Source organism: Pan paniscus, chromosome 9, assembly GCF_029289425.2.
Source record: "Pan paniscus chromosome 9, NHGRI_mPanPan1-v2.0_pri, whole genome shotgun sequence".
NCBI classification, from domain to species: domain Eukaryota; kingdom Metazoa; phylum Chordata; class Mammalia; order Primates; family Hominidae; genus Pan; species Pan paniscus.
In genome coordinates this window covers 63,060,799-63,086,692 of record NC_073258.2, presented here as the reverse complement: position 1 = coordinate 63,086,692, position 25,894 = coordinate 63,060,799, and the positions used below count along the sequence as shown (strand labels likewise).

General features: G+C 51.4%; 1 protein-coding gene across 2 annotated transcripts in view; it reads right to left on the bottom strand.

The window, feature by feature from the left end:
* The window catches only part of FADS2 (fatty acid desaturase 2), a 40,096-nt gene extending 14,671 nt beyond the window's left edge, over positions 1-25,425 (bottom strand). The window contains exons 1-6 of one of the 2 annotated variants that reach the window (XM_008953880.5): positions 24,701-25,196; positions 15,973-16,047; positions 15,453-15,563; positions 12,232-12,429; positions 12,038-12,139; positions 4,454-4,579 (exon numbers count right to left, since the gene is read on the bottom strand). In XM_008953880.5, the coding sequence (XP_008952128.1) occupies positions 4,454-4,579; positions 12,038-12,139; positions 12,232-12,429; positions 15,453-15,563; positions 15,973-16,047; positions 24,701-24,907 (819 nt within the window). In that variant the 5' untranslated portion in view covers positions 24,908-25,196. Of the gene's footprint in view, positions 1-4,453; positions 4,580-12,037; positions 12,140-12,231; positions 12,430-15,452; positions 15,564-15,972; positions 16,048-24,700 lie in introns of both variants that reach the window. The other variant, XM_003828461.6, reaches the window with a different exon arrangement.
* Positions 25,426-25,894: the final 469 nt, after the last annotated feature.

Sequence of the window (25,894 nt, the reverse complement as noted above, 5' to 3'; positions counted from 1 at the left end):
ACATCCATGAGACATATAAAGAAGTACAGAACTTGGCCGGGCACAGTGGCTCATGCCTGTAATCCCAGCACTTTGGGAAGCTGAGGTAGGCAGATCACTTGAGGTCAGGAGTTCGAGACCAGCCTGGCCAACATGGTGAAACCCCGTCTCTACTAAAAATACAAGAATTAGCCGGGCATGGTGGCGGGTGCCTGTAGTCCCAGCTACTCGGGAGGCTGAGGCAGAACGATGGCTTGAGCCCAGGAGGTTGAGGCTGCAGTGAACTGAGATTGCGCCACTACGCTCTAGCCAAGGTGACAGAGCATGACCTTGTCTCAAAAACAAAAACAAAAACAAAAAGAGAGAGAAAGAGAAGGGGAAAGGCACCCCACTACGAGCTTCCAATGAGTTAAGTGCCAAGGATGAATGAGTGTGAGTGTGGCCCCCAAGTCATCCAGACGGTGGCCTGGGAGAGGACAGACAGCCCAGCCCAGGCCAAGCCCAGGCTGAGGAGCACTCACTGCCTCATATGAAGAAGCAATGCCACCTCATGGGGGTGCCGGGAAAACTGGCCGACTCTGGAGAAAAGTGAAGGCCGAACATCATCCTACCCATATCCCATTTGGCAGAAGTTAAAGATTGAAACACAAAACCTTAAAGAACTGAAAATAATATGTATGAAGAACTTTCTAAGCACACAAGAAATGAATCTCTGGGTAAAGTGAATATACTTTGCTACATATGACAAAAAGAATCCTCCTGGACAGCATCAATAAGACCAAAATGCAGAAAACGAGGAAAAGGGCTTTACTGCGGAGCCCGCGCTATTCACAGTTCCACGTGCTGGGAGCCGCTTGGCAGGGCTGCTTTGCTTATCTGTCCCCAGAGATAGAAGCCCTGGCCAGCGTCCTTGCTCTGGAGACTGGGATGGTGGCATGAGGCCCTGGGACCTGGCCGCTCCACCTGGCCCTGCTGTGGTGTGTGGGACTGGCGTGTGACAAGTCCCATCAGACCCACTGTCACTTCAGTCAAGAGACCAGGGTTCCTTCCAGGGCAGCCGGGTCCTGCGAGAGCCAGAGCACAGGTCAAAACACCAGGAACCCAGGAAGCACCAATCCTTTCCCCATGAGTGTGAGAGCGGGGATTTCCACAGAACACCGCGGCACTGGCTGGGGACTTCCAAACGCCACTGGTAACTGAACAACCAGATCCTCACAGCCTCCCACCCCTATCTCCTGCCCCAAAGCCAGCATTCCAGAAGTGTCGGGGGTGAGAAGATGTCGGGAAAGGAGAGGCTTCTCTGGCCACCACGCACAAGAAAGACGCCTTCTTGCCAGTGCAGCTGGTGGGACTAGACTTTCTTTGTTAGAGACACAGAGAACATCTGTCAGGACAGCCAACGGCTCTACATTACAAAGCCTCCCCGAGAAAACGAAGCCTTTGTCCCCACTTATCAGAGGGCCTCAAGTTCATCAGTTCCGTTTTCTAGACACCTCTAATTAAAGCTGGCAAACTGTTTCCTAGAAGAATAACAATAGCCTGTACTTTGGCAGAAAATGGAATCCCTGGCAGCTTAGAGAGGCTTCCAAAGTACAGAACTGTGGCTGATTTCCTACGAATTGGCCATGTTACAGAAAAATCCACGTTCCTGCTCAGATAGTCTCACGGGTGGAAATGAAATAAGAAGAGGGTGTACAAACCAGAACTGGGGAGCCAGGCTGTCTCCTCGCCTTGTTCCAAGCCTTAGGCGCCAAGGCTGTCGGGAATACTACTTCACTCACAGTGCCACTCCTTAGTGAGGGAAAATTGGCCTCACTTGGCAGATGCTGATTGAACCCTACTCTATGCATGGCTTTGTGGCTCCTAAGATCTGCATAAAAGCAACAAGGATCTTCTAAACTTTCATTTTAATCATTAATGTATTTCCAAAAAGCAGCGCATATATTTATTTTTTTCTTGTAAATTAGGTCCCGACATAGAGACTCTACATAAAAAAAAAAAGAATGTATTAAATAAGAACTTTTTTTGTGGAACGCATTGGTGGGGCTTTTATTCAAAAGAAATTATGGGCCGGGCGCGGTGGCTTACACCCGTAATCCCAGCACTTTGGGAGGGCGAGGTGGGCGGATCACAAAGTCAGGAGTTCAAGACCAGCCTGGCCAACATGGTGAAACCCCGTCTCTACTAAAAATGAGAAAATTAGCCAGGCATGGTGGTGTGCACCTGTAATCCCATCTACTCGGGAGGCTGAGGCAGGAGAATCACTTGAACCTGGGAGGTGGAGGTTGCAGTGAGCCAAGATAGCGCCACTGCACTCTAGACTGGGCAAGAGAGTGAGACTCTGTCTCAAAAAAAAAAAAAAAAAAAAAAAAGAAAAGAAAAGAAAAGAAAGAAATTATGAATTACTAACACTCAATTTGTCTACCTTATAAAATAATGTAGGTCCTGTTATGGTTCAGAAATACAACAGAATACCATATGGCTAGAGGGAGATGAGACCTGTGTACATGAGCTGGGGGGGAAGGGCATCCACATTCGCAGAGGTGGCAAGTTGCAGGATACAAGGTAGAATTTTTTTGTTTTTTATTTTTTTATTTTTGAGACAGAGTCTCCCTCTTCTGTCCCCGCTGGAGTGCAGTGGTGCAATCATAGCTCATTGCAGCCTTGAGGCTCCCAGGCTCAAGTGATTCCCCCACCTCAGCCTCCCCTGCACCTGGGACCACAGACGCACACCACTACACCTGGCTAATCTTTTGTATTTTTTGCAGAGATGGGGTCTCACTATGTAGCCCAGGCTGGTCTTGAACTCCTGGGCTCAAGCACTTCTCCCACTTCAGCCTCCCAAAGCACTGGGATTACAGGTGTGAGCCACCACAGCTGGCCTAAAATTTTTGTTTGTAAAGAAACAGATATATGCATGTTTATACACATATAAAAATATCTAGAAGACTGTATAGCATTTCTTGTTAACAGTGGTTACCCTCAAGGGCATAAAATTTGGGGCAAAGGGGAGGTTTGAGAGATTCACTTTTTTTTTCTTTTTTGAGACAGAGCTTTGCTCTGTTACCCAGGCTGGAGTGCAGTGGTGTGATCATAGCTCACTGTAGCCTCAACCTCCTAGGCTCAGCTCAAGGGATCCACCCACCTCAGCCTCCCCAATAACTGAGACTAGGCACATGCTACCACGCCTGGCTAACTAAAAAAATATGTATTTTTTTAGAGACAGGGTCTTGCTATATTGCCCAGGCTGAGACTCGTGTTTTAATTCTGGATATTTCTGTACTGTTTAGAAGTTTATACCAAGTGTGTTCTATATTTGTAGTAATAAAATGAACTAATAGGAAAATAAAATGGTATAGTAAATGGAAGGCAATGGCCTAGCAGTCCAAAGGTCTGGGGCCTCACCCTAGACTGGCCACTAAATTACGTGACTCTCTCGGCTGGGCACGTTGGCTCATGCCTGTAATACCAGCACTTTGGGAAGCCGAAGCAGGCAGATCATGAGGTCAGGAGTTTGAGACCAGCCTGGCCATGGTGAAACCCTGTCTCTACTAAAAATACAAAAATTATTTGGCATGGTGGCACATGCCCGTAATCCCAGCTACGTGGGAGGCGGAGGCAGGAGAATTGCTTGAACCCAGGAGGTGGAGGTTGCAGTGAGCCAAGATTGTGCCATTGCACTCCAGCTCTGGGCAACAGAGCAAGACTCCGTCTCAGAAAAAAAATAAATAAATTATGTGACCCTGAACGTGTTCCATCCTCTCGCTGACCTTCAATTTCTCATGCACTGGTGAAGCAGATTGGACCAAGCCACGTTGAGGCTCCTCCCAGTGTACAGGATGATGATTCTCCAAATAAGGTTTTCTCAACATGAGCTAGTCGGTTGGCGACCAAGCTTGAGCCCCTGAAATCTTGCCTTCCTGCTGAACTGGAACAAGATTTCCCTCTACCCTGGGAAAAAAACAAGCCAGAAAATGCCCTTCCTGGCCTAAGGGTAGGAGGGAGACATCTACCATTCTAATGAGGAGCTGTGTCCGTATTTACAGGTGAGGCCATTCCACATACATTCCAGCCAGAACAATTCAGGGTACCTAGGAGAGGTATCTGTGTAGCAGGAGATGTGGACCTGCCTGGCTGAATGTCAGCTCTCTAGGCTTCCTTCCCTGCTCCCTGCTCAGGCCAAACACTTCCTAGGTCAACACCAACCCCTTAGTCATACCTCGATGGCTGCCATTCGCCCAGGCCAAACACTTCCTAGGTCAACACCATCTCCTTAGTTGTACCTCGATGGTCTGCCATTCGCCCAGGACACTTCCTAGGTCAACACCATCCCCTTAGTCGTACCTCGATGGGCTGCCATTTGCCCAGGACAAACACTTCCTAGGTCAACACCATCCCCTTAGTTGTACCTCGATGGGCTGCCATTCGCCCAGGACAAACACTTCCTAGGTCAACACCATCCTCTTAGTCGTACCTCGATGGGCTGCCATTCGCCCAGAACAAACACGTGCAGCATGTTCACATCGGGATCCTTGTGGAAGATGTTAGGCTTGGCGTGGTGCTGGAAGTGGCGATGATTCCACCAGTTGGCAGAGGCACCCTGTGGGGAGAGAGGGGTGGGGATGAGCCATGCAAGCCACCAGGGAACTGAGCTCGCTTGTAACAGGCCCTGCTTAGGAGCAGTTCCCAGAACCTTCAACCCTCGGGGATAGCACTTCAGGCCCCCACAAGGCCAGAATCCAGCCCTGCCATGACTGAGCTCAGAGCATGCGCCAGCCCCAGATGGAGTGAAGTCACTTTATCTCTCTAGGCTTCAGTTTCCCTGATCATAAGACGATGGTGGCAGATGAGGCGTGCTGCTGAGGGACCACACGGTGAGCACTCCAGCAGGTGTGGCAGCCGGTCTCTGCCTCTCCGTCACCAGGTGTGGAACCAGAGCTATGCAAGGTGAAGCTGAGGTTTCAGGGACAGTGAGAAGTGGTCCTTACTATGTGGCCCAGAAATCTCCCTCCTGAGCGTATATCCAAGAGAAATGAAAACATGTCCACACACCAACTCATAGAGCAGTGTTCACAGCAGCATTCTTCAAAAGAACCAGAAGAGCAAAAGCAACACAAATGTTCATCAACAGATGAGTGGGTGAATGAAATGCAGATTATCCACACAATGGAATATCATTTGGCTGTGCCATAAAACAGAACGAATCACTGACACTTGCTACAACATGGATGAGCCTGGAAAACATGCTAAGGGAAGGAAGGAGCCACAAAAGACCACATATCACATGATTCCACTGACATGAAATGTCCAGAATAGGGAAATCTATAGAGACAGAAAGTTGAGCAGTTGTGTAGGGCTAGGATTGGGGTAGGGGAGGGAGTGAGGGGGTTGGGACGTGATGGCTAAGAAACGTGGGGTTTCTTTTGAGCATAATGAAGATGCTCTAAAATTGACTATGATGATGGTTGCATAAATCTGTGAATATACTAAAAGTCATTGATTTGTCTACTTTAAATGGGAAAACTGGCTGGGTGTGGTGGCTCACACCTGTAATTCCAGCACTTTGGGAGACAGAAGCGGGTGGATCACTTGAGGTCAGGAGTTTGAGACCAGCCTGGGCAACATGGTGAAACCCCGTCTCTACTAAAAATACAAAAATTAGCCAGGCGTGGTTGTGGGCGCCTGTAATCCCAGCTACTCGGGAGGCTGAGGCAGGAAAATCACTTGAACCCGGGAGGCAGAGATCACACCACTGCACTCCAGCCTAGGAGACAGAGCAAGACTCTGTTTAAAAAAAAAAAAAAAAGTGAGAACTGTATCTCAATAAAGGATTTGGAGAGCGCAGTTGTGCTGCTATGCTGAGGGTGGGTCCTGAGATTCATGTCACACCAGGAAGGCTGGAGGGAGGGCTTAACAAACAACTGCTAACATGAACAAGAAGAACTTTCCTGTTTCTAACACTCAAATAGGATCCCATGAGACAAGACACATAACATGGATATTTCTTTTGAGGCCACAGGTGTCCGTCTCCTCAGCTCAGAGTTATGGCCCTCAACAGTTGCCCAGCGACAGATGAAAGAAAACACACTTTCCTGACCCTTTGGCATCACGACTATCCTGGTGAACTGTTGCCGGATCAATGCTTTGGCTAAGGGTCTGCAAAAAATGCCTATTTGCTAAACAAACATTTTACTTGGGAGATGCTTTTGGCACACACAGTCTATGGACACTAATAGCCATGGGTGGGAACAGCAATGGACAGCTGTGGCCTTTGCAGTAACCTCAGGGCCCTGGAAACTGGCAGGCCTCAAAACCGATGAGAGAGAGAGAGAGAAAAAAAAAAAAAAAGTCAGAGAGTGAAAGCTCAGAGGCTTCACTTTGGGAGGCCGAAGCGTGTGGATCACTTGAGGTCAGGCGTTCAAGGCCAGCCTGGCCAACACGGAGAAACCCCGTCTCTACTAAAACTACAAAAATTATCTGGGCGTGGTGGCGGGCACCTGTAATCCCAACTACTCAGGAGTCTGAGGCAGGAGAATCCTGTGAACCCAGGAGGCCAAGATCATACCAACTTCACTTTAGCCTGAGCAACAGAGCAAGAGTCCGTCTCAAAAAAAAAAAAAAAAGAAAAGAAAGAAAGAAAGCTTAGAGGCTTGAGGAATCAAATGACACATTTGCGTTTGTTGTCAAAAGGAACAAAATTCCTGGGAAGAATCAAATGGAAAAATCTCTGGCACAAAGAAACTGAGGAGCAAGGCCTGAAACAAGTAAGCGTGATGTTTGGAGGATACCAACCCAGAGATGTTTATTGAACAAACAGATGGAGGAAAGCAAGACGGGCTGACAACAAGGAGGCAGTGAGGTGGGCAGTCCCGGTTCTCCCTGGACTTGGGATGAGATGTAATGAAAGCATTTTTTGTTCATGCTACTTCCTCTGCTGTGATTCTCTTCCTTTTTTTTTTTTTTTTTTTTTTGAGACAGAGTTTTGTTCTTGTCGCCCAGGCTGGAGTGCAGTGGTGCAATCTCAGCTCACTGCAACCTCCGCCTCCCAGGTTCTCCTACCTCAGCCTTCCAAGTAGCTGAGATTATAGGCGCCCGCCACCATGCCTGGCTAATTTTTGTATTTTCAGTAGAGATGGGGTTTCACCATGTTGGCCAGGCTGGTCTCAAACTCCTGAACCCAGGGGATCCGCCCACCTCCGCCTCCCAAAGTGCTGGGATTACAGGCATAACCCACCGCACCTGGCCTCTCTTCCATTCTTCTTTGCCAGGTGAAGCCCTGCTTGTCCTTCAAGAGCCCCTCCTTCCGGGCACCGGGAAGCCCGCCTTGCCCAGGAACAATGGCCAGCTCCGTGTTCCCAGAATGTGGTGCAGATGTTGCCTACCCTCAGCCAGCTGCCATGCTCTGCCTGGGAGGTGAACCAAGAGACAAAGCCCTTGTACTCACGGAGCTGAGAGGGAGGGTCTGGCCTCATCACACCAAACCCAAACTGAGCTGGGGCCAGGAAAGCTAAGTGTCCACGCAGCTGGAGAAGTTGGCCAGGCAGAGTGAGGGGTGCTTTCCTGACAGAGGCAAGAGCCTAGGGGAGGCCCTGGGAGAGGAAGGGGGAGTGTAGAATGCTCCAGAAGCCAGAGGAAAGCTCCTCGGTATAACTGTGACCAGCAGTGCTGGGTGGCGCCATATCAGAGCCTGAGGCAAAAAAAAAAAAAAAAAAAAAAGTGCACTTCTGGCTTTAATGGAAGCAAACTCATCGATAACATTTTCTAAGTCTACTTTTTGCCTCATTTCATTTTCTTTCTTTTTCTTTTTTCTTTTTTTTTTTTTTTTTTTGAGACGGAGTCTTCCTCTGTCACCCAGGCTGGAGGGCAGTGATGCAGTCTCAGCTCACTGCAACCTCTACCTCCCGGGTTCAAGTGATTCTCCTGTCTCAGCCTCCCGAGCAGCTGGGACTGCAGGCGTGTGCCACCACGCCCGGCTAATTTTTTGTATTTTTAGTGGAGATGGGGTTTCACCGTGTTAGCCAGGATGGTCTCGATCTTCTGACCTTGTGATCTGCCCTCCTCAACCTCCCAAAGTGCTGGGATTACAGGCGTGAGCCACCGCGCCTGGCCTCATTTCATTTTCAATGGAAAGAATTGCTGAGTTTGATGGTTTCTGTCAACCAAGCGATTAGCTTAAATAATTTTTATGTTTATTTTTTATTTTTGAGATGGAGCCTCACTCTGTCACCCAGGCTGGAGGGCTGTGGCACGATCTTGGCTCACTGCAACCTCCACCTCCCTGGTTCAAGTGATTCTCCTGTCTTAGCCTCCCGAGCACCCTCGCCTGGCTAATTTTTGTTTTTTTAGTAGAGACAGGGTTTCACCATGTTGGCCAGGCTGGTCTTGAACTCCTGACCTTAAGTGATCTACCTGCGTCAGCCTCCCAAAGTGCTGGGATTACAGGCATGAGCCACCACACCCGGCCAAGCCACCTCGCCCGGCCTTAACTAATTTCTAATTACATTCAACTGAAGCAAAAGTATAATAAGTTCTGTTTTGGTATAAATAAAGCATTTACACTTAGAATGTTATGACTTTTAATACATCAACTTCTTCATTGTTAAATATTTTTTTAACTACTTTAATCCTCTGGAAAAAAAAATCAACCATTAAAAAATGACACACGAACATGTTTAGAGGGTTGCATGTTTTTCCATTTGCCTCAGTTCATCCTGATCTTTATTTAAAATTTTGATATTTTGTTCATTGTGGATTTTTTTGCATTAATTTTGATTTTTTAAAAAACATATTGCAGGCCGGGCGCGGTGGCTCATGCCTGTAATCTCAGCACTTTGGGAGGCCAAGGCAGGTGGATCACCTTAGGTCAGGAGTTCAAGACCAGCCTGGACAACATGGAGAAACCCCATCTCTACTAAAAATACAAAAAAATTAGCTGGGCGTAGTGGCGCACACCTGTAATCCCAGCTACTCGGGAGGCTGAGACAGGAGAATCGCTTGAACCCGGGAGACAGAGGTTTCAGTGAGTTGAGATCACGCCATTGCACTCCAGCCTGGGCGACAAGAGTGAAACTCCATCTCAAAAAACAAAACAAAACCACGTTGCATTAAAACGTCATTTATCTTGATAACTGAATTTGTCTGGTGTCCCCTTAGAATTTGTCTGGTGTCCCCTTAGAATTTGTCTGGTGTCCCCTTAGATTTTATACCCTAAGCGAGTGCCTTACTTGCTTCACCCTAATCCCAGCCCTGGTGGCCTGAGATGAGGCTGCAGAAAGTCTGGTGATGTCCATTTCCAGATGCAGCGCCCAGATGGCACTGGGCCTTTCAGCTTGCATTTATTTATTTAGAGACAGTGTCTCACTCTGTCACCCATGCTGGAATGTAGTGGCACCATCACAGCTCACCGCAGCCTTCAAATCCCAGGCTCAAGCCATCCTCCGGCCTCAGCCTCCCCAGTAGCTGGGACTACAAGCATGCACCACCACCCCCGGCTAATTTTTTTATTTTTAGTAGAGACAGGGTCTTGCTATGTGGCCCAGGCTGGTCTCAAACTCTTGGCTTCAAGCAATCCTCCTGCCTTGACCTCCCAAAGCGCTGAGGTTATAGGCGTGAGCCACTGTGCCTGGCTGAAGTTTGCATTTCATCCTAAGTACAGTGCTGAACTACGAAAGAGTTTTAACCTCAGAATCGTCTTTGTAAAAGATCACACTTTGGAAGAAATGTCCACTGGGCATGACACGGGCTGAAGGCAAACAGGTCAGGATGTGGAGAACTCCCATTAAATCCCATTAGCAGTGCAGCCAACAGGAAGAAGGGGGTCCCAGCCTCTCACAGCACCTGGTAACCTACTCACAGGTCTTTCCAGCCTGTGCTAAGACATCTGAGTTGGCGAGGCCCTTGAGGACCTCCCTGTAGCCAGTCCCCTTTTTCCCAGTGATGGGAAGAGACACAGACCTACAAGATTTGTCCCCATGGCTGTGCACCTGCCGAGTGCTAGAGCCAATTTCAGGCAAGCTTGACCTCCGTGCTCTGGGGCACCCCTGAGTGAGCCACATGTCCATGTCCTTGGCCTGTCTCTGTGACACAGCACCAAGGACACAGCCAGTGGGGGCTGGTGGGCCGTGAGTGGAGCCCACATCCCCAAGCCCAAGGACCCTGTTTGCTGTCATCCACGTTCTACATGGAGACCAGTCCTCTGTCCTGGCCCCGTCTCCCGCCTGACGCAACAGCCGTGCTCTGGGGCCCCTCAAAGACTGAGGGCAATTGGACAGGAACAGTCCCCCCTGCCCGGCCCCTGCCCAGAATCTGGAAGCAGGACACAGCCCATCTTTGTTAAGTGTGTGGGGGCTAACATGGGTCAGGAGTTAAATGTTACTTTGCCATACTGAGGAGGGTTTGATCCAACAGAGAAGAGTATAAAATGAAACAAAGCACTCCACTATGTGCACCCTCTCCCTTTGCCCCTGAGATTCTGGACAGAGACCAGGTTCTCAGGCCACTTCAGGCTCAGGGCCAGGCAAGCTGCTCGCTGCGAAACTGGTGACCAGCTCAGGGGTGGTTGGCCACCAATGAGATCTGCAGCCGGCAAGCCAAGGGCCCCGTTGCGGTCTGGGTGGAAGAGGGGATAAGCTACACCCTACATGTAGCTCTTCCCTTGCCAGGGTGTGGAGGGATGGACTCTTTAGGACCCAGCTTTTCTCAGGAAGCAGGTACTGTTGGGTCAGGCTGGGATGGGGATAGTCTATTTCAGAGAGCAAGTTGGCAAAGACTCATTTTCAAAACTGAGGAGATAACGCCTGTCAGATCAGAACAAGGCAGTTGGCAATTCCAGCTTGTCTTTCTACAAACATGCTGAGACTCTGTGGTCTGCTTCCTTATCTAGGGGGAGGTGAGAGTGGAACTTCCTTAACTCCTGCACTTCTAACGACTTTTGTCCTTTGGGCCAGCTGATCATTCCGTAGTTTGGTGTCCCCTATCTGAGGCCTTATAGGATGACTTTTACTTTTTGTACCCCGTTTATTTCCAAAGAGTATTTGAAGTGGCTTGAGATAAAAGACTCATATATAACAGAAGGCTAAAATAAAGATAAAAGCATAAATGCCAGATGAGGAAGGAGAGAATGGGGGCACCAAAAACACAGACTAAAGATAGTTGCTGTTTCAAATGCTGCTTTGTACCTCTTGGCTTCTGAGGGGAAGAGAGAAACACAATGTGTTTCTTTTCCTTTTTTTTTTTGAGAGATGGGGGGTCTCACTATGTTGCCCAGGCTGGTCTCGAACTCCTGGGCTCAAGCAATTCTCCTGCCTCAGCCTCCCGGGTGGCTGGGGTTACAGGTGCATGCCACCACACCCAGCACAACGTATTAAAGAGCTCACATCCCCAGTGAAAAGAAGCATACCAACTCATCAAAAAAGATGCTACAGGCCGGGTGCGGTGGCTCACACCTGTAATCCCAGCACTTTGGGAGGCCAAGGCAGGTAGATCACAAGGTCAGGAGTTTGATATCAGCCTGGCCAACATAGCAAAACCCCATCTCTACTAAAAATACAAAAATTAGTCAGGCATGGTGGCGAGTGCCTGTAATCCCAGCTACTCGGGAGGCTGAGGCAGGAGAATTGCTTGAACCCGGAGGTGGAGGTTGCAGTGACCCAAGATCACACCATTGCTTCCAGCTTGGGTGACAAGAGCAGGACTCTGTCTCAAAAAAAAAAAAAAAAAAAAAAAAAAATACTGCTACTTTACTGTCCCCAAACAAAAACAGATTTGTTAGATGAGTCCTTAGCTAAGGAACATCAAAAAATACAATCCGCTGAGCCAAAAGACAAGAAAGGTGTGTGCCTGTCTTCATAATGAGTAGTACACCACGGCTTTGTGGTTCGGACCTGATCCAGAGACAGGGCTCAGGAAGTCAGCAGAATGGAGAGTCACCATGGCCCTCAGCATAGGCACACCTGCCTTGTCACCCTGTAGCCTCAGAGCACTGAGCAGAGAGGAATCCTGGTCCCTCTGTCTCAACTGCTGTCCAACAGGACAGATGCCCAGGGCTGCTGACACTTACCTTTAAGTGGCCAATGACGAATTTGTGGACAAGGTGGTTCCACTTGGGTTTTCTGTAGACAGACAGGTGGCCATAATCATGTTGCAGCCATCCAGCTTGGGCCTGGGGAGAGAGGGTCACACGTGCTGTCACAGCCTCAGCAAACAGGCACCAGGCCTCTGTCAGCTGGGGGAGGTGAGGGTGTCACGCCTCACCTGAGAGGTAGCAAGGACAAAGGCCGTGATGAGGGTAGGAATCCAGCCATTGCCAAAGTAAAAGACAGTGAACCATGCAATGCTCTCCAGGGCGATGATGTGGGCCAGGAGGAGGAGGAAGAACACGTGGTTGGTCTTGAACAGGTTCATGTCCTCAGCCGTCTTCCTCAGGGCCCGGAAGTCCTCAGTGATCTTTGACTGTTGACCAAGAGCACAGGGAAAGGAGTCAGCCACCAGCCACTCTGGAGGGAACATATGTCTCGGGCTGCCATTTCAACAGCCAATGCACAACCCAGAGAAGCTGTGGCAAGAGGGGGCCAAGCCACAAGCCTCGACCCTCCAGGAGTCCCTACAATAGCTGCTGTTACCACATGCCCCACACAGCCCTGGGGCCTGTATATTTGTCACAGCTAGGTAAGAGTGACAGAGAAAGGCTTTGACTCAAAAGCTTGCATTTTATACACCCTGTGTTCATAGCTCTATTCACATCAGGAAAAAGGTAGAAACAACACAAAGATCTCGTGATGGATGAATGGATCAGCAACACGTGGTCTATCCATGCAATGGAATATTACTCAGCCTTGAAAAGGGAGGAAATTCTGACACATGCTACAATGTGAGTGAACTTTGAAGACATCATGCTAAGGGAAACAGGCCAGTCACCAAAGGACAAATATTGTATGATTCCATACACAGGAGGTCCTTGGAGAGGCCAAATTCAGAGACAGAAAGTAGAATGGTGCCTGCCAGGGGCTGAGAGGTGGGAGAATGAGGAGTGAGTGCTTAATGGGTGTGGAATTTCAATTTGGGGAAGATGAGAACTGGATGGTGGTGATGGTTACATAACAATGTAAATGTGCTTATTTAATGCCACTGAACTGTACACGTCAAATGACTAAAATGGTTGACCACACTTTTTTAAAAAAGAAAACTTTAATCCCAGCACTTTGGGTGGCCGAGGCAGGCATATCACCTGAGGTCAGGAGTTCGAGACCAGCCTGGCCAACATGGCGACACCCCATCTCTACTAAAAATACAAAAATTAGCCAGGCATGATGATGGGCATCTGTAACCCCAGCTACTTGGGAGGCTGAGGTAGGAGAACTGCTTGAACCTGGAGGCGGAGGTTGCAGTGAGCCGAGATGGTGTCACTGCACACCAGCCTGGGTAACAAGAGCAAAACTCCGTCTCAAAAAAAAAAAAAAGAAAAGAAAAGAAAAGAAAAATAAAACTTGCATTTTCCACCACCCAACAGAGCACCACTTGCTCTGTGCACACTCTTGGGTCTTGAGGGGTTGAGTTGGGGGCGACACAAACTAGTGCAGGAGGGTGAGCTGAGGCAGGCAGGAGGGGGCTGTGAGCCCCGGGCACATGGAGCCAGGGAGGCAAAGCGGAGTCAAGGAGGGCCCTGGGAACACAATGGCATTGCGAGGAAGAAGGAACTTGGGACAAGAGGCAGGGGCAGGGCCGGATGGGGAGGAGAGTGGATACAAGGAGAGGAGCAGTACCCACAGGGCATGACCAAGGTGCTATGAAGGGTGGTTCTGGTGGTGCCTGGTGGGAGCTTGGATGCTAAATGGTGCAGGATCTGCAGCAGAAAGGGAGAGCAGTGGAGAGAGCCAAGGAGCAAGGCCATGGACAAGGGAGCTACAGGGCAGGACGAGCAGAGCTGGGGAAGCCGCAGGCCAGGAGGTGCTGGGGCTGAGAGTGGGAGATGGACCCACTTGCGAAGGAGGCAGGAGGGGACAAGCATGGGCTGGCATGGGTACAGGGCAGGTGATCTCATGTGCCATGGAGGGCAAGGTGAGAGGAGGGGCATTGGCCTTTGAAGGACCTGCAGGGTGGCCCGCAGCTCATCAGGAAAGCCAGAGGCAATGGGGGTGGTGGGGGACTGGCCAAGAGTCCAGGCCAGGAGAGACCCTGGTCCTGGCCTGGCTCTGCTAAGCAGAGGGGTCCAGCCCAGACTGGCAACAAGAGGAGGAAGGGCTCGCTGAGGCCAGGGTGGGACTTCCCTAGTCCAGTCCCTGTTCTGGACACAAGGGTGAGGGAAGCTCAGAAGGAGCCATCCCATGGGGCAAACAGGGGCCACAGTGGCCCAAGAGCAGAGTGAGTAATTGACCCAGCCACCTCGCTGGCACCAAGGCCCCACATGGCATCTACGGCCCTACCTGGCGGTGATGGGGAAGAAGAATTTCCAGAGTGCCAGCCTCAACCCCGGGGTCACAGCGTGCCTAGCAACGGCCTAGCGCAGACCTACTTGCTCTACCTAGGACAAGGCTGGGCCAGATGGATGCAGGAAGGGAACAGGGAAGGGTGCCCTCAGCCCTGCAAAGGACCAGGGTAGAACCAGCTTCCTGGGAAGGAGACTTGGGCAGGGGAAGGCTGGGATGAAGGAAGGAGGGGAGGAGGCCAGCAAGGGGAATATTGGAGACCCTCAGGAAAGCCAGAGGCAATGGGGGTGGTGGGGGACTGGCCAAGAGTCCAGGCCGGGAGAGACCCTGGTCCTGCCCTGGCTCTGCTGAACAAAGGGGTCTGGCCCAGGCTGGCAACAAGAGGAGGAAGAGCTTGCTGAGGCCAGGGTGGGACTTCCATGACCACCCTGGTCACAGCCTGTGGGTACCACTCCTCTCCTTGTAACAACTCTCCTCCCCGTCCTGCCCTGCCCCTGCCTCCTGTCCCAACTTTCTTCTATAAACCGCTCCGCCATTTACATGGGGACTTCATTGTTGAACAAAACAACAGCCCATGAGACCTCAGGGGTTGCTATTTTCACACATGGCTGTCCTGGAAGCCCAGCACCCAGGGGGGCGTCTGACCTGCAGACAATGAACAGATGACCAGGGAATGGTCATTCTTTCTCAAAGAGGTGCCCCGGACCACACACCCCAAAGCCACTCTTGTCATCAAATGACATTTTTCGGTGTTTCTGTCCTGTCTTTCCCCTAGATTGTCATCTGGCACCTTCCTGGAAAGGGATGGAGGAGAAGGAAAATGAAACTGGCCAGGAGAGAGGAGACGCCACTAGCCGTTGTCAAACCCCGGCTCCCAGGGAGGCTCTGAGGCCCTCCCTGAACACAGGTGATCCACAGTGGCTCCTCCAGAACAAAAGCACCCCTGCCTCAGCCCCAGTTACTGGTCCTGGGGCAAGGGGAGCCTCTCTCAGACTCCCAGCCACCCCCAGCCTCGTCTCCACCCCCACCCAGGTTGCAAGCCAGACTTACGTTCTTGCCGTGGTCCTGGCTGGGCTCCTCCGGGGCCAGTTCACCAATCAGCAGGGGTTTCAAGAACTTGCCCACGAATTCCAGGTCAGGGTGGAAGGCGCGGAAGGCATCCTGGAGAGCAGAGGGCAGTGGTGAGGCTGAGACCCGACCTCTGTCTGCTCTTGGGCCCCAAGGAGGACAGTGCTCACCAGCAACAGCTCCATGTGCGCACCCAGACACCAAACGGGGTCTCCTGTGATCTGGCCCCAAATGCCATCTCCAGCATTTTTCCAGGACAGAGCCCTCAGTGCCCAACGCCAATGGCAACAGCCACCTGCGCTTCTGTGCTGGTGCAGGCATGCTACACTCCCCAGGGGTTTGTGAATAGATGCATAGGCTGCCTTTGGGCAGGTCGGGAAATGGTGACCCTGCAGGAAGGCGCACCAGGCAGACACGGGGCTCAGGGAGGACTTGAGCCTCGACTGCTCGTGAGCTGAGTGCCTTGCATGGTGCACAAACCGCACCACCCACCATCTCTTACCAGTTCCGCACCTACATGTCCAGGGTTGTCAATGAAAAGGACAAGACCGAATACTACCATGGCACTGGAAATGTGCTGTGATGAAGTAAACAAAAAAATAAACACAGAATTATGTAAAAAGCGTTCCTGAAAAAAAGCCTAGGAGGATCTAGGCTATTATTGCACATGTTAAGGTAGTTGGATTATGCCTTGCTTTATTTTCATTACTTTCCAAACTCTAACACTGCTATAATGATACACATTTTAATCTTTTTTTCCCAATTATAAAGTAAAAACGTGCTGAGTTTTGGCCAAGTTAGAAAAGGCACAGCAGAATAAAGAGGAAAATAAATATCACCCAGAAAGTGGTCATTATTGCTAATATTTTAGCATTTTTCCTTCCAGCTTTTTTCTATACATATTATGCATATTACATGAATTATCTCATAAAAAATCTAGTATTTCTATTAGAGATGAGCCAGCACCAGGCTCCCCTGAGGTGATGCAATAGAATGTCCCAGTGGTGAACACTGTGTAATCTGCATCAAATCAAGCTTCCAGACATTGGTAGGATTGGCAAACCAGTCAAACTCCACCATGAGAAACAATCAGGAAAATCAATATAGCTGGGGAAAAACATACAAGTTTGTGGAAAAAACAAAAGTACAGAAGCATGGTCTAGATTAAAAGAGACTAAAATGATATAAAAACTGCAACTCTTGACTGGTCGCAGGGGCTCATGCCTGTAATCCCAGCACTTTGGGAGGCAGAGGCAGGAGGATCACTTGAGGCCAGGAGTTCAAGACCAGCCTGAGTAACATAGCAAGACCCCTGTCTCTACTAAGAATAAACAAAATTAGCCAGGCATGGTGGCCTGCACCAATAACTCCAGTTACTCGGGAGGCTGAGGCAGGAAGATACAATAAGCAATGATGGTGCCACTGCACTCCAGCCTGGGCAAGAGAGTGAGACCCTGTCTCAAAAAACAAACAGGCCGGGCACAGTGGCTCATGCCTGTAATCCCAGCACTCTGGGAAGCCGAGGCAGAGCGATCACCTGAAGTTAGGAGTTTGAGATCGGCCTGGGCAACATGGTGAAATCCCACCTCTACTGAAAATACAAAAATTAGCCAGGTGTAGCGGCGCACGCCTGTAATCCCAGCTGCTCAGGAGGCTGAGGCATGAGAATCCTTTGAAACCAGGAGGTGGAGGTTGCAGTGAGCCAAGATTGCACCACTGCACTCCAGCCTGGGCGACAGAGTGAGACTTTGACTCAAAAAACAAACAAACAAAACAACATCCTGCAATTCTTTAATGTGACAGGCTCTCACTTGAAGGAAACAATAAGTTATACCAGGTTTTTCGGGAGTTGAATGAGAAAAAATGAATATGGACCAGATATTTGATCATATCAAGGAATTACTATTAATTTTCTTAAATGTGACAAAGGTACTGTGATGATGTTAGAGCATCTCTTCCTTTTTTCTCCGGAAATGATGAAGACCTTAGGGATGTGATCACACAATGACGCAGCTTATTTTCAAAAGGCAACTGCACACATATAAAGAGGAAAAACGCAAATGTGGCAAAATGTTAAGACTAGTGAATCTTGGTTGAGGATACACAGGTGTTTGCTTGTTCCTTCAACATTTAAGGATGTTGGGAAAATTTCAAAATTAAAAAGAAGAGGGGGCCGGGTGTGGTAATCCCAGCACTTTGGGAGGCCGAGGCGGCGGATTGCCTGAGGCCAGAAGTTTGAGATCAGACTGGCCAACATGGTGAAACCCCGTCTCTACTAAAAATACAAAAAAAAAAAAAAAAAATTAGCCAGGTGTGGTGGCACACGCCCGTAATCCCAGCTACTTGGGAGGTTGAGGCAGGGAATTGCTTTAGCCAGGGAGGTGGAAGGTTGCAGTGAGCTGAGATGGTGCCACTGCACTCCAGCCTGGCGACAGAGGGAGACTCCATCTCAAAAAAAAAAAAAAAAGGGTCGGGGGAAGGTGGAGAAAGTGCTAACCACTCCTGGAAATCTTTTCACCCCCACACGTAAGGATCTCCCAAGGGTAACTGCCAGTCTCCCATCATCTCCTTACTGCATCACTGGCATCAAGTCCTTTGCTTGGTCTTTGTTCTATTTGTGTCCAGAACAGACTGACAAAGCAACACTTTGTGCAGGAGAAAACTGGGCCCACGGTTTCTTAAAAAATGCCTGTGACCCACTAGCCGAGCCGAAAAGGGATGGTAGTAGAGGATCAGGTCAAGAGTATTTTCAGGGAAAAGAGATGTGCTATTCCAGGGCCCTGGGGAGGCAGGGAGAAGTCCCTGGGGGAGGCAGGGAGGAGGCCCTGGGGGCAGGCAGGGAGGAGGTCCGGGGGGGCAGGCAGGGAGGAGGCCCAGGGTGCGGGCAGGGAGGAGCCCAGGGTTGCAGTGGTGACCAGCTTTGCTGGCTCTGGGTGGGGTGATCAGTCCCCACCAGAGCCTCAGCCGCCTATGCAAAATGAGCAAGGCCCTGGGAGAGGCCCGGTGGAGCTGCCAAAGTCAGGGCCCAGGGCTGGGCCTGAAAAAGCCCCTTCATTGGTCCTCCTCACATCACACCACGGCCTTTGAGAAATGAACAGGAAGTCCCTGGTAAGGCAGTTTCCTGAGAAGCAGCTGCAGTGGCTGATAACTAATGGATTCCTCTTGTCTCATTGAAAGGCAAGACTCAATGGCTTGCAAATAGACTCATCTCCACTCCTGCTGCCTCCCCACACCCGAACCCTGCAGTCTAGGTTCCAACTCCAAGGGAGCAGACAGATGACGAGCCCTGCCTTGACCTTGGTTGCTCCTCAGCCATTTCCAGAGGGCTCTCGGGCAGCCTCACCTCCCTGAGCCCAGGGGTAATGGGCATGCGCCAGGCAGGGAGCCAGGAGTGTTGCTCATGTTACTCCCTTAGGCCTTAAGCCCCAACTTCTGAGATGAGGATGCAGGAGCTCAGGAAGCAAAGTCCTGGGCTCCAGGTGGCAGAGCCAGGATCAAATCCAGGTCCATCTGCCTCTAAGGACTCTTTTCTCACGTGCCACACGCTTCCTGCCATTTTAGAAAACCGAGCAGTCTGTTGGATCAGCTCCTTGCCCATGGTCAATGTGGCAGCTTTCCGAGCAGGCCTGGTGTGGACCGCCCTTGAACATACCACGCTCCTTTCCACACCAGGGCTGCCTCCATTCGGGACTCAGCCTCAACATCACCTCCAAGAGGCTTTTCCCAACATCACATCCAAAAGAGCTCTCCCAGCCCTGGGCCTTCCCTGGGTCATTGCCCTGTTAGATCTTCATAGCAGTCATCAAGGTTCGTCATCAGACTGCGTGACGTACCCACTTGTTTATGGCCTGCGTCCCCTGCTGGAGCATAAACCCCAGTTGGGAAGGCCTGCACCTGTCTTGTTCGCTGCAATAAACACAGTGCCTGTAACGGGGCCTAATAAGATGGCTCACGAGGGAATGAATGGACCCAGGACCCCACAGCTGCACACACTCTGATCTCATACTTTCCCACTGTGCAGTCATGACCAGACACTTGTCCTCTTCTGCGTTTCACACAACTTGGCTTCTGCCTCTGGAACACCAAAAGTCTTCTCCGGCATCCCCACGCTGGTGGTTGCTACAGCTGGCACCTGCTGAGGTGACGCAGGCGAGCCACGGGGCCATGGGAGTGGCTTGCATACATCAGCCAGGAATCTTTACCAAACTTCGTGAGGCAGGTCCTTTTTTAGAGATAAGAAATCAGGCGTAGGTTGGCAGAGCCACCTGCCCACTATCACACTTGGGAATGAGCTGAGCAGAGTTTGAGTCACATGTGGCTACCTTGAGCATTGCCCGCTGTTCGTACAAAGGCTTCCCTCAACACGAGCGTCCTCCTCCCTGAGAGGTGATTATATTTTGTGTCTCTCCCTTCACATTGCCATAAATGTGTCTCACACGCTGGCAGAAGGTTTCCAGCACCTGCCGGGTTACAGAAATATCTGGCAGGTATAAGGCAGACCAGGATTCAAGGCAAGGGAGGGCCAACCCAAACTTTGTCTTTGGACCAAGAATTGGAACTAGGCTCTATCCTAGTGTAATGGGAGAGAAGCCAGAGACTTTCCAGGAAGAGGACCCGGGACATGGGGAAGAGAAAGGATTGGTAAACAGGTGGAGAAAGCAGAGATGCACCCGCCTCGGCAGGGCAGGTGTGTGAGGTGGGGAGGTCAGAACACCCTGATTCTGAAGCGCTTGTCACACTTCGCTCTTTGCCAGTTCCTGCTTCTGCCATCACCCAGGTCTGATGCCAGTCAACTTCTCCACAGGGACATTTTCCCTGCCCCTGCCCCACTCTGGGTACAACTCACAGTTGCTCACCATCCACTGAGAACCTGGTGCCAGGATTTGTTTATGGCCGTGCCCATGTCCTCTGGGGAGCAAGGCTAATCTCTGATCGAACGCTGAACAACTGGGCACTTTGCCTAGGATTTGGGAAGTGCAGCACGGGCAAGCACAGGGCACACAGTGCAGTAGGTGGCAGCCCTGCGGACCAGAACTTTATGGAACAAGTGATCTAAGAGTGTGGAGATGCACAGGAGGGACCCTCGCATTCTCCAGTGGAAATGAAGAGCAAGACAGGGACGCTGACTTCCTTTCTGCAGCAGAGAGAGGCAGGCAGGGCAGGAAGCCCCTATGCCATGTCCCCTCCAAGGAAAGAAGCAATGGAGGCTGGTGGGGCAGTGCTCTGTGGCCAAAGAGCCCTGCAGTGAGAGCCTCCCCCATAACACAGGGTCCAGGCACTACCCTGAGGGCAGAAAGGCAGGGCTGCACAGGAGACAGGCCCCTACAAAGGCAACATGGGCATGAAGAAATTGATGCCATTCTCCACTTTCATCTCAGAACTGCTTCCTGGGGATGCTGAGGCTGCAGCCACAGGAATTGGACAGCTCCCATCCAGATCTCAGCTGGGGAGATGGCGCTGCCCTCCAGGCCTGGGAATTCATAAAGCTGGGGCTGGAACCCAGGTCTCCTGCCTCTAAATACTACAACCCTCCTGCCCCGTGCAAAGGAGGCCAGAGTTCCACTTTCGATCTGTTGCGTTTTCACAAGAACATAGGAGCAGGCTGAAAGGTGGAACAAACCTCTGGTCTCTTCTCACCTTCCCTTGATTCTAAGAGGTCACCAATGCAGACCGGGCAGGAACAGTTGCTGAGACAAGGGCTAGGGGTAGGGGGCTGATGTCTAGAGGCAAAGGGTCCAGATCCAAGCCCCAGCTTGAGAGAGAGCAGGGGGAGCACATCCCACAGCTTCAGGTCTCTGTCTGTGAATAATTCATCTTTGTGTCTGGGCCCAGCTCAGAGCCATGGAGACACTCAATTAATGTTTGATGAATTGTTGCTGAAGATGAACAGTTCTGCAGTGGTGGGACTGCTGTGAAAAGAGCAGACACGCTCTTAGGGCGCGGGTGAGGGTTCCTTTTGCCCACAGCAAGGAAAAGGCGAGAGAAGCACCGCAGTACCAAAGGGAAGAGATCAGAGGTAGCAACAGGAAGGGAAGGAAGCTGGGAGGACTTGAGGTCAGATTCTGAGTTTAAGTCTGAGCACTGCCACTTGAGCCAGGTTTGATACCTCAGAGCAGTGAGAGATGCCTAAGGGGGCCGATCCGAGTATGAAATGAAGTGATACATATGAATGTGTTTTGTAAGTTGCAAAAATCAAGCAACTTATATTATTATAGGCAAGGTCAGGGTTTAGCTTCTGTGGAAGGACCACGTAACAGTTGCCCCATCCTTCTAGGGAGATGGATCTTGACTACCTGGATCTTTTGCTCTTCAGAAAAAAGAAAATGCCCTATTGAGGCCCCTGATTGTCCCGAGAATGGCTTCCTTGACTTCCAAGATTGTCCCAAGAATGGCTACCTTGACTTCCGACCTGTTTCCAGCCTTGTGTTAGGAATGACTGCACTGTGATGGGCTCAGAACATTGCCTGGGAATGTTCCAGGGAATCCAACCTGTCTTCTGATCAGTCCCTCCCCAGACTGTGCCTGGTCCACAAATTGTCACTCCCCATGTTCTGGGGGACAAACCATCACCCCAAGGGGCAAAGCCACTTGCTCAACAGCCTAGGCAAGGGTCTCTGGATTTCAGTAGCCTGTTCCTGCTTCTCTCTTTAGGTCCCCTTTCCACATGCCCCACCCACCCCATGCTGCTCAAGGCCTTTTACCAACCTGGTCCTGGACAGTTTAAAAAAACAAAACAAAACAAAGAGAACCCAGCTGCTCACTCCACCATCACCATCATTCAACTCTGTATCCCCAGTTCGTGTATTTCATGCCCCCAAAAGTCTTATTTTAGAAGACAGGAAGCTCTGGGGACAGGGATTGCTTTTACGTGTTGCTACACCAAATAAAGCTAGCATAGATTTAAATTTTTTCTTCAAATTCCTCTTTGCATACTTTCCATTCTAGCTGTTTCGTAATCCTTGTTCTTATTCCCATTTGCCTGATAACACCCCATTGCATTCATCTAGTGGTTACAGTTGCTGGGTGCTTTGCCACAAATCAGTCTCATTGAAACAGGTACAGGTGTACCTTATAGATGAGGAGATGGGGCTCAGTCAAGTGACAACACTTAGTGGATGAGGCCAGTAATGACATCTTTCTTCAATTCTAGATCTGTTTGCAGCCCCGGTTGGCTCCCACCCTAGCTTATGAAAATAACAAAGCAACTAACATCCAAGATACCAGATTTATAGTCCATGAAAGTTATACAGAAAGCGCTGGAGCAGGACCAGAAATGAAGAGACTATTACATTTTTATGAGACAGAGAAAAGGTCAGGGAAGAGTAGGTCATCCTAGTCCTCTGTTAGGAGAGATGTGAGCACTGATTTTTGGAGGGAACTCAGTGTTAAGGTCAGGTAAGCACTGAGAACACCCAGAACAAGGAAGAAATAAACCAATCTGATGTGGTAATTAAACCAGAAAGGTCAAGGCAATTGCCAGACTAAGCGTTCACATAAGAAAATATGTTTAACAATGTGGAATAATCAGACCAAATTCATCGTATTTGACTTTTCCTTCTGGAAACTTTTTGGTGAGGGCCTGGACAGGACAGGAACCTTCTACACTTTACCTATGAAATCAGAAACAGACCAGCCCAAGTCCAGCAACATATAGTGGAAAGATCCCAGCCAGGATCCAGAAGGTCCTTTACTTAGGAATTACATTAACCCAACCTCCTCACTGGGCCGCGGAAAGGTCCAGGTGAGATAGCACTGAAGGTATGTGAAACATACCCACCTAAGTTCTAAATAGCATCACAAACCCACTGGGCTTAAGCAATGTCCACAAGCAAGTAAAACAGGATGGGACTGAAAGCTGTAGGGAATTTCAATATCGCTGACCTTCCCAATCTTAGATAAGCCCTGGCTCTGCTGGCCCACACCACCTGTCCATTGTCCAGCTTGGGTTATGGTGGCCTGGTCTGGCCTTCCCCTAGGCCTGTCTCCATGAGACGCAAGAGGTGGGGAAGTTAAGGGTTGGGCCTACACAGCTTAGAGAGCAAAAGCCCACCAACAGTTGGGCATCCTAGACCTCCAGGTGGAATGATCTACGTCAAGTTCATCCCTCCTTTCTGCCTCTCTCCTATTCACTTTCCCCAATTTCTGTATCCCATCAGACCTTTTTTCTTTGCATCCAATTCACTACCACCAAGAGCTGCCCTTTCTTCCTTCCTTGCCTCTGTTCTTTTCCCTCTGGCCCATTCGAATCCATGGGATACCAGCTGCATCTTTAAATAAATGCCAGGATTTCAGACTGGGGTCCCCGGTGCGGGTAGCTGGTGCGGGGTAATCACTGAGCCACGCATTTGGTGCGGGTAAGGTGGGCAGCAATGGCTCCAGAGAGGCCCACTACCTTTAGGAGTGCAAGATGAGGGAAGGGTGTTCTTGGCAGGATTTAAAAAGAGAGAGCCATTGAGTTGAACGCCCGAGAGTAACCTCGAGTGCAGATGGACCTGTTGCCAAGCCAGTCTAGTGCTGCTAAATCCACCGGCTCAAGGCCTCACTCGACCTGGGCTTTGCAAACCCCAGGCCGTTCTCCTTCCACCAATCCCGGACGCCGGTTCCCAAGAAGGCCGGCTCGAGCTTGGGGTGAGTCTAGATAATCCCTGGAGCGTGGGAACCCGAGCTACTGGGCGGTTTTTCCCAGGTGGCCATTGAGGAACTTCTTAGACAAGAGTCCCAGCAGGAGCGATCCCCGGCCGGGGACGAGCTTTCCTTCTCGCCACCTAGTCTGGATGGAGAGTGCGGGACAAGCGCCGAGTCCCACACCTGGCTGCTTGCGCTCCCGCTCCTTTCAGCGGCGCGCAGGGGCGGCCATCTTCCCCGCTGGGGGCGCCAAAGCCGTCTGGCCCGAGCGCCCCCCTTGGGGAGTCCCTGCCTCCAGACAATCCCCGAGGAAGGGGAGGACGCGTGGGTCCCGGCGCGCGCGGTAGATGCTGCCCTGTTCTCCACCGCTGGGACCTTCACCGCAGCGCCGCCTCCCCGGGTCCCAGATCCGGTCTCCACCCCAGTCGGCCCAGAGGAGAAGGAGGATTGGGGAGGGGGTACGAGTGCAATAGATGCACTTTCCTTCCCTACAGGACGTCCCAAGCTCCATTCAGCGCCGGAGGTCTGTTTGGCGCACGGGGAGCCAGGGATCCTGACTCCGCCTGCAGCAGAGAAGGGTGGCTGGGGCGCCCCCAGACCCTTACCGTTGCATCTTCTCCAGCGTAGTGCCCGATGACCCGCTGGCCCCCCGGGTGCTGGATGGACCATTTGGTGATGTTGTAAACCTTGCGGTCAATGACCAGCCACCTGTCGGTGCGCAGGTTATGCTTCTGAATCTCCTCCCAGCTGAAGGTGGGCACCGACACCTCGCGCTCGGCGGCCCCCTCGCCCTGGTTCCCTCCCTTCCCCATGCTGCCTGCCGATTGTGACGCCCCGTGCACTGCGGCCTCCCCGCGCCGGCTGCTCGCTGCACAGACGGCTGCCTCCCAGCCGGTGTGTGCAGCCCGGGCCCTCTTCGCTTTCGGCTTTTGTCTTCTCCTACTCCTCCCACCGCGCCCCCTCCCCCAGCCTTCTCGCCTGCGCTCGGGAGTGTCCCTGCCTTCCTGGCGGAGGATCCCTGGCTTCCCAGTGCCCCCAAGCGGTCCCCTTCCTCCGCCCCTCCCTCAGCCCGCCCGCTATGGACTTTTGCCTCCAGTAAAAACTCCCCGGGAGCTCAGGGCCTCGACACCTCCTCTGCCCGCCCCTCCGGCTCCCCCCGCCTCGGGTTCCACATCCTCCCGCGTTCCCCGCCGCCCGGGTTTCCACAGCGATCAGCAGAGCGCCTGCACCAATCCGGTCGCGTCGCCCCGCCTGCCATTGGCCCAGGAGGATCTTTCGAAGGCCAGCGGGCTGGAGCGGCGGGTCCCCGGCTCCCCCGCCCTCCCGCGTGGAGTCGAGCCCTGCTGCGAGGCAGGCTACGTGTCCGACCTCCTCCCTCCCCCACTCTCCGGCCCCGGGCGCCGGAGGAGATCCTAGAGGAGATCCCGGTGGGGGCAACGATTGGGCTCCGAGCGCTCCGGGGCGCGTGCGCGCACGCCCGGCGCTCTGGGGGTTTGCACCTGATGCCGGCACAAAGCCGGCGCGGCCACCAGGGTGCCAGCAAGCGGCCGGGCGGGTGGACCGGCGGGCTGCGGGGCACTCAACTCCAGGGCCGGCTTGGCTAGGTGACGCCCTTCCTTGGCGCGCGGCAGTCGAGACTCCAGTATCCCACATTGTCCGCGCCATCCACATTCTGGCGCCTTTCTGCAACCTCCCTAGAGACACAAGCCGGCCTTGGATTAGAGGGCTTTGAACCCTCTAATCAGACAATCTTAGAAAAGAATTGCGGAACCTCTGCTCTGCTTTCTTGGTCTGGGCGC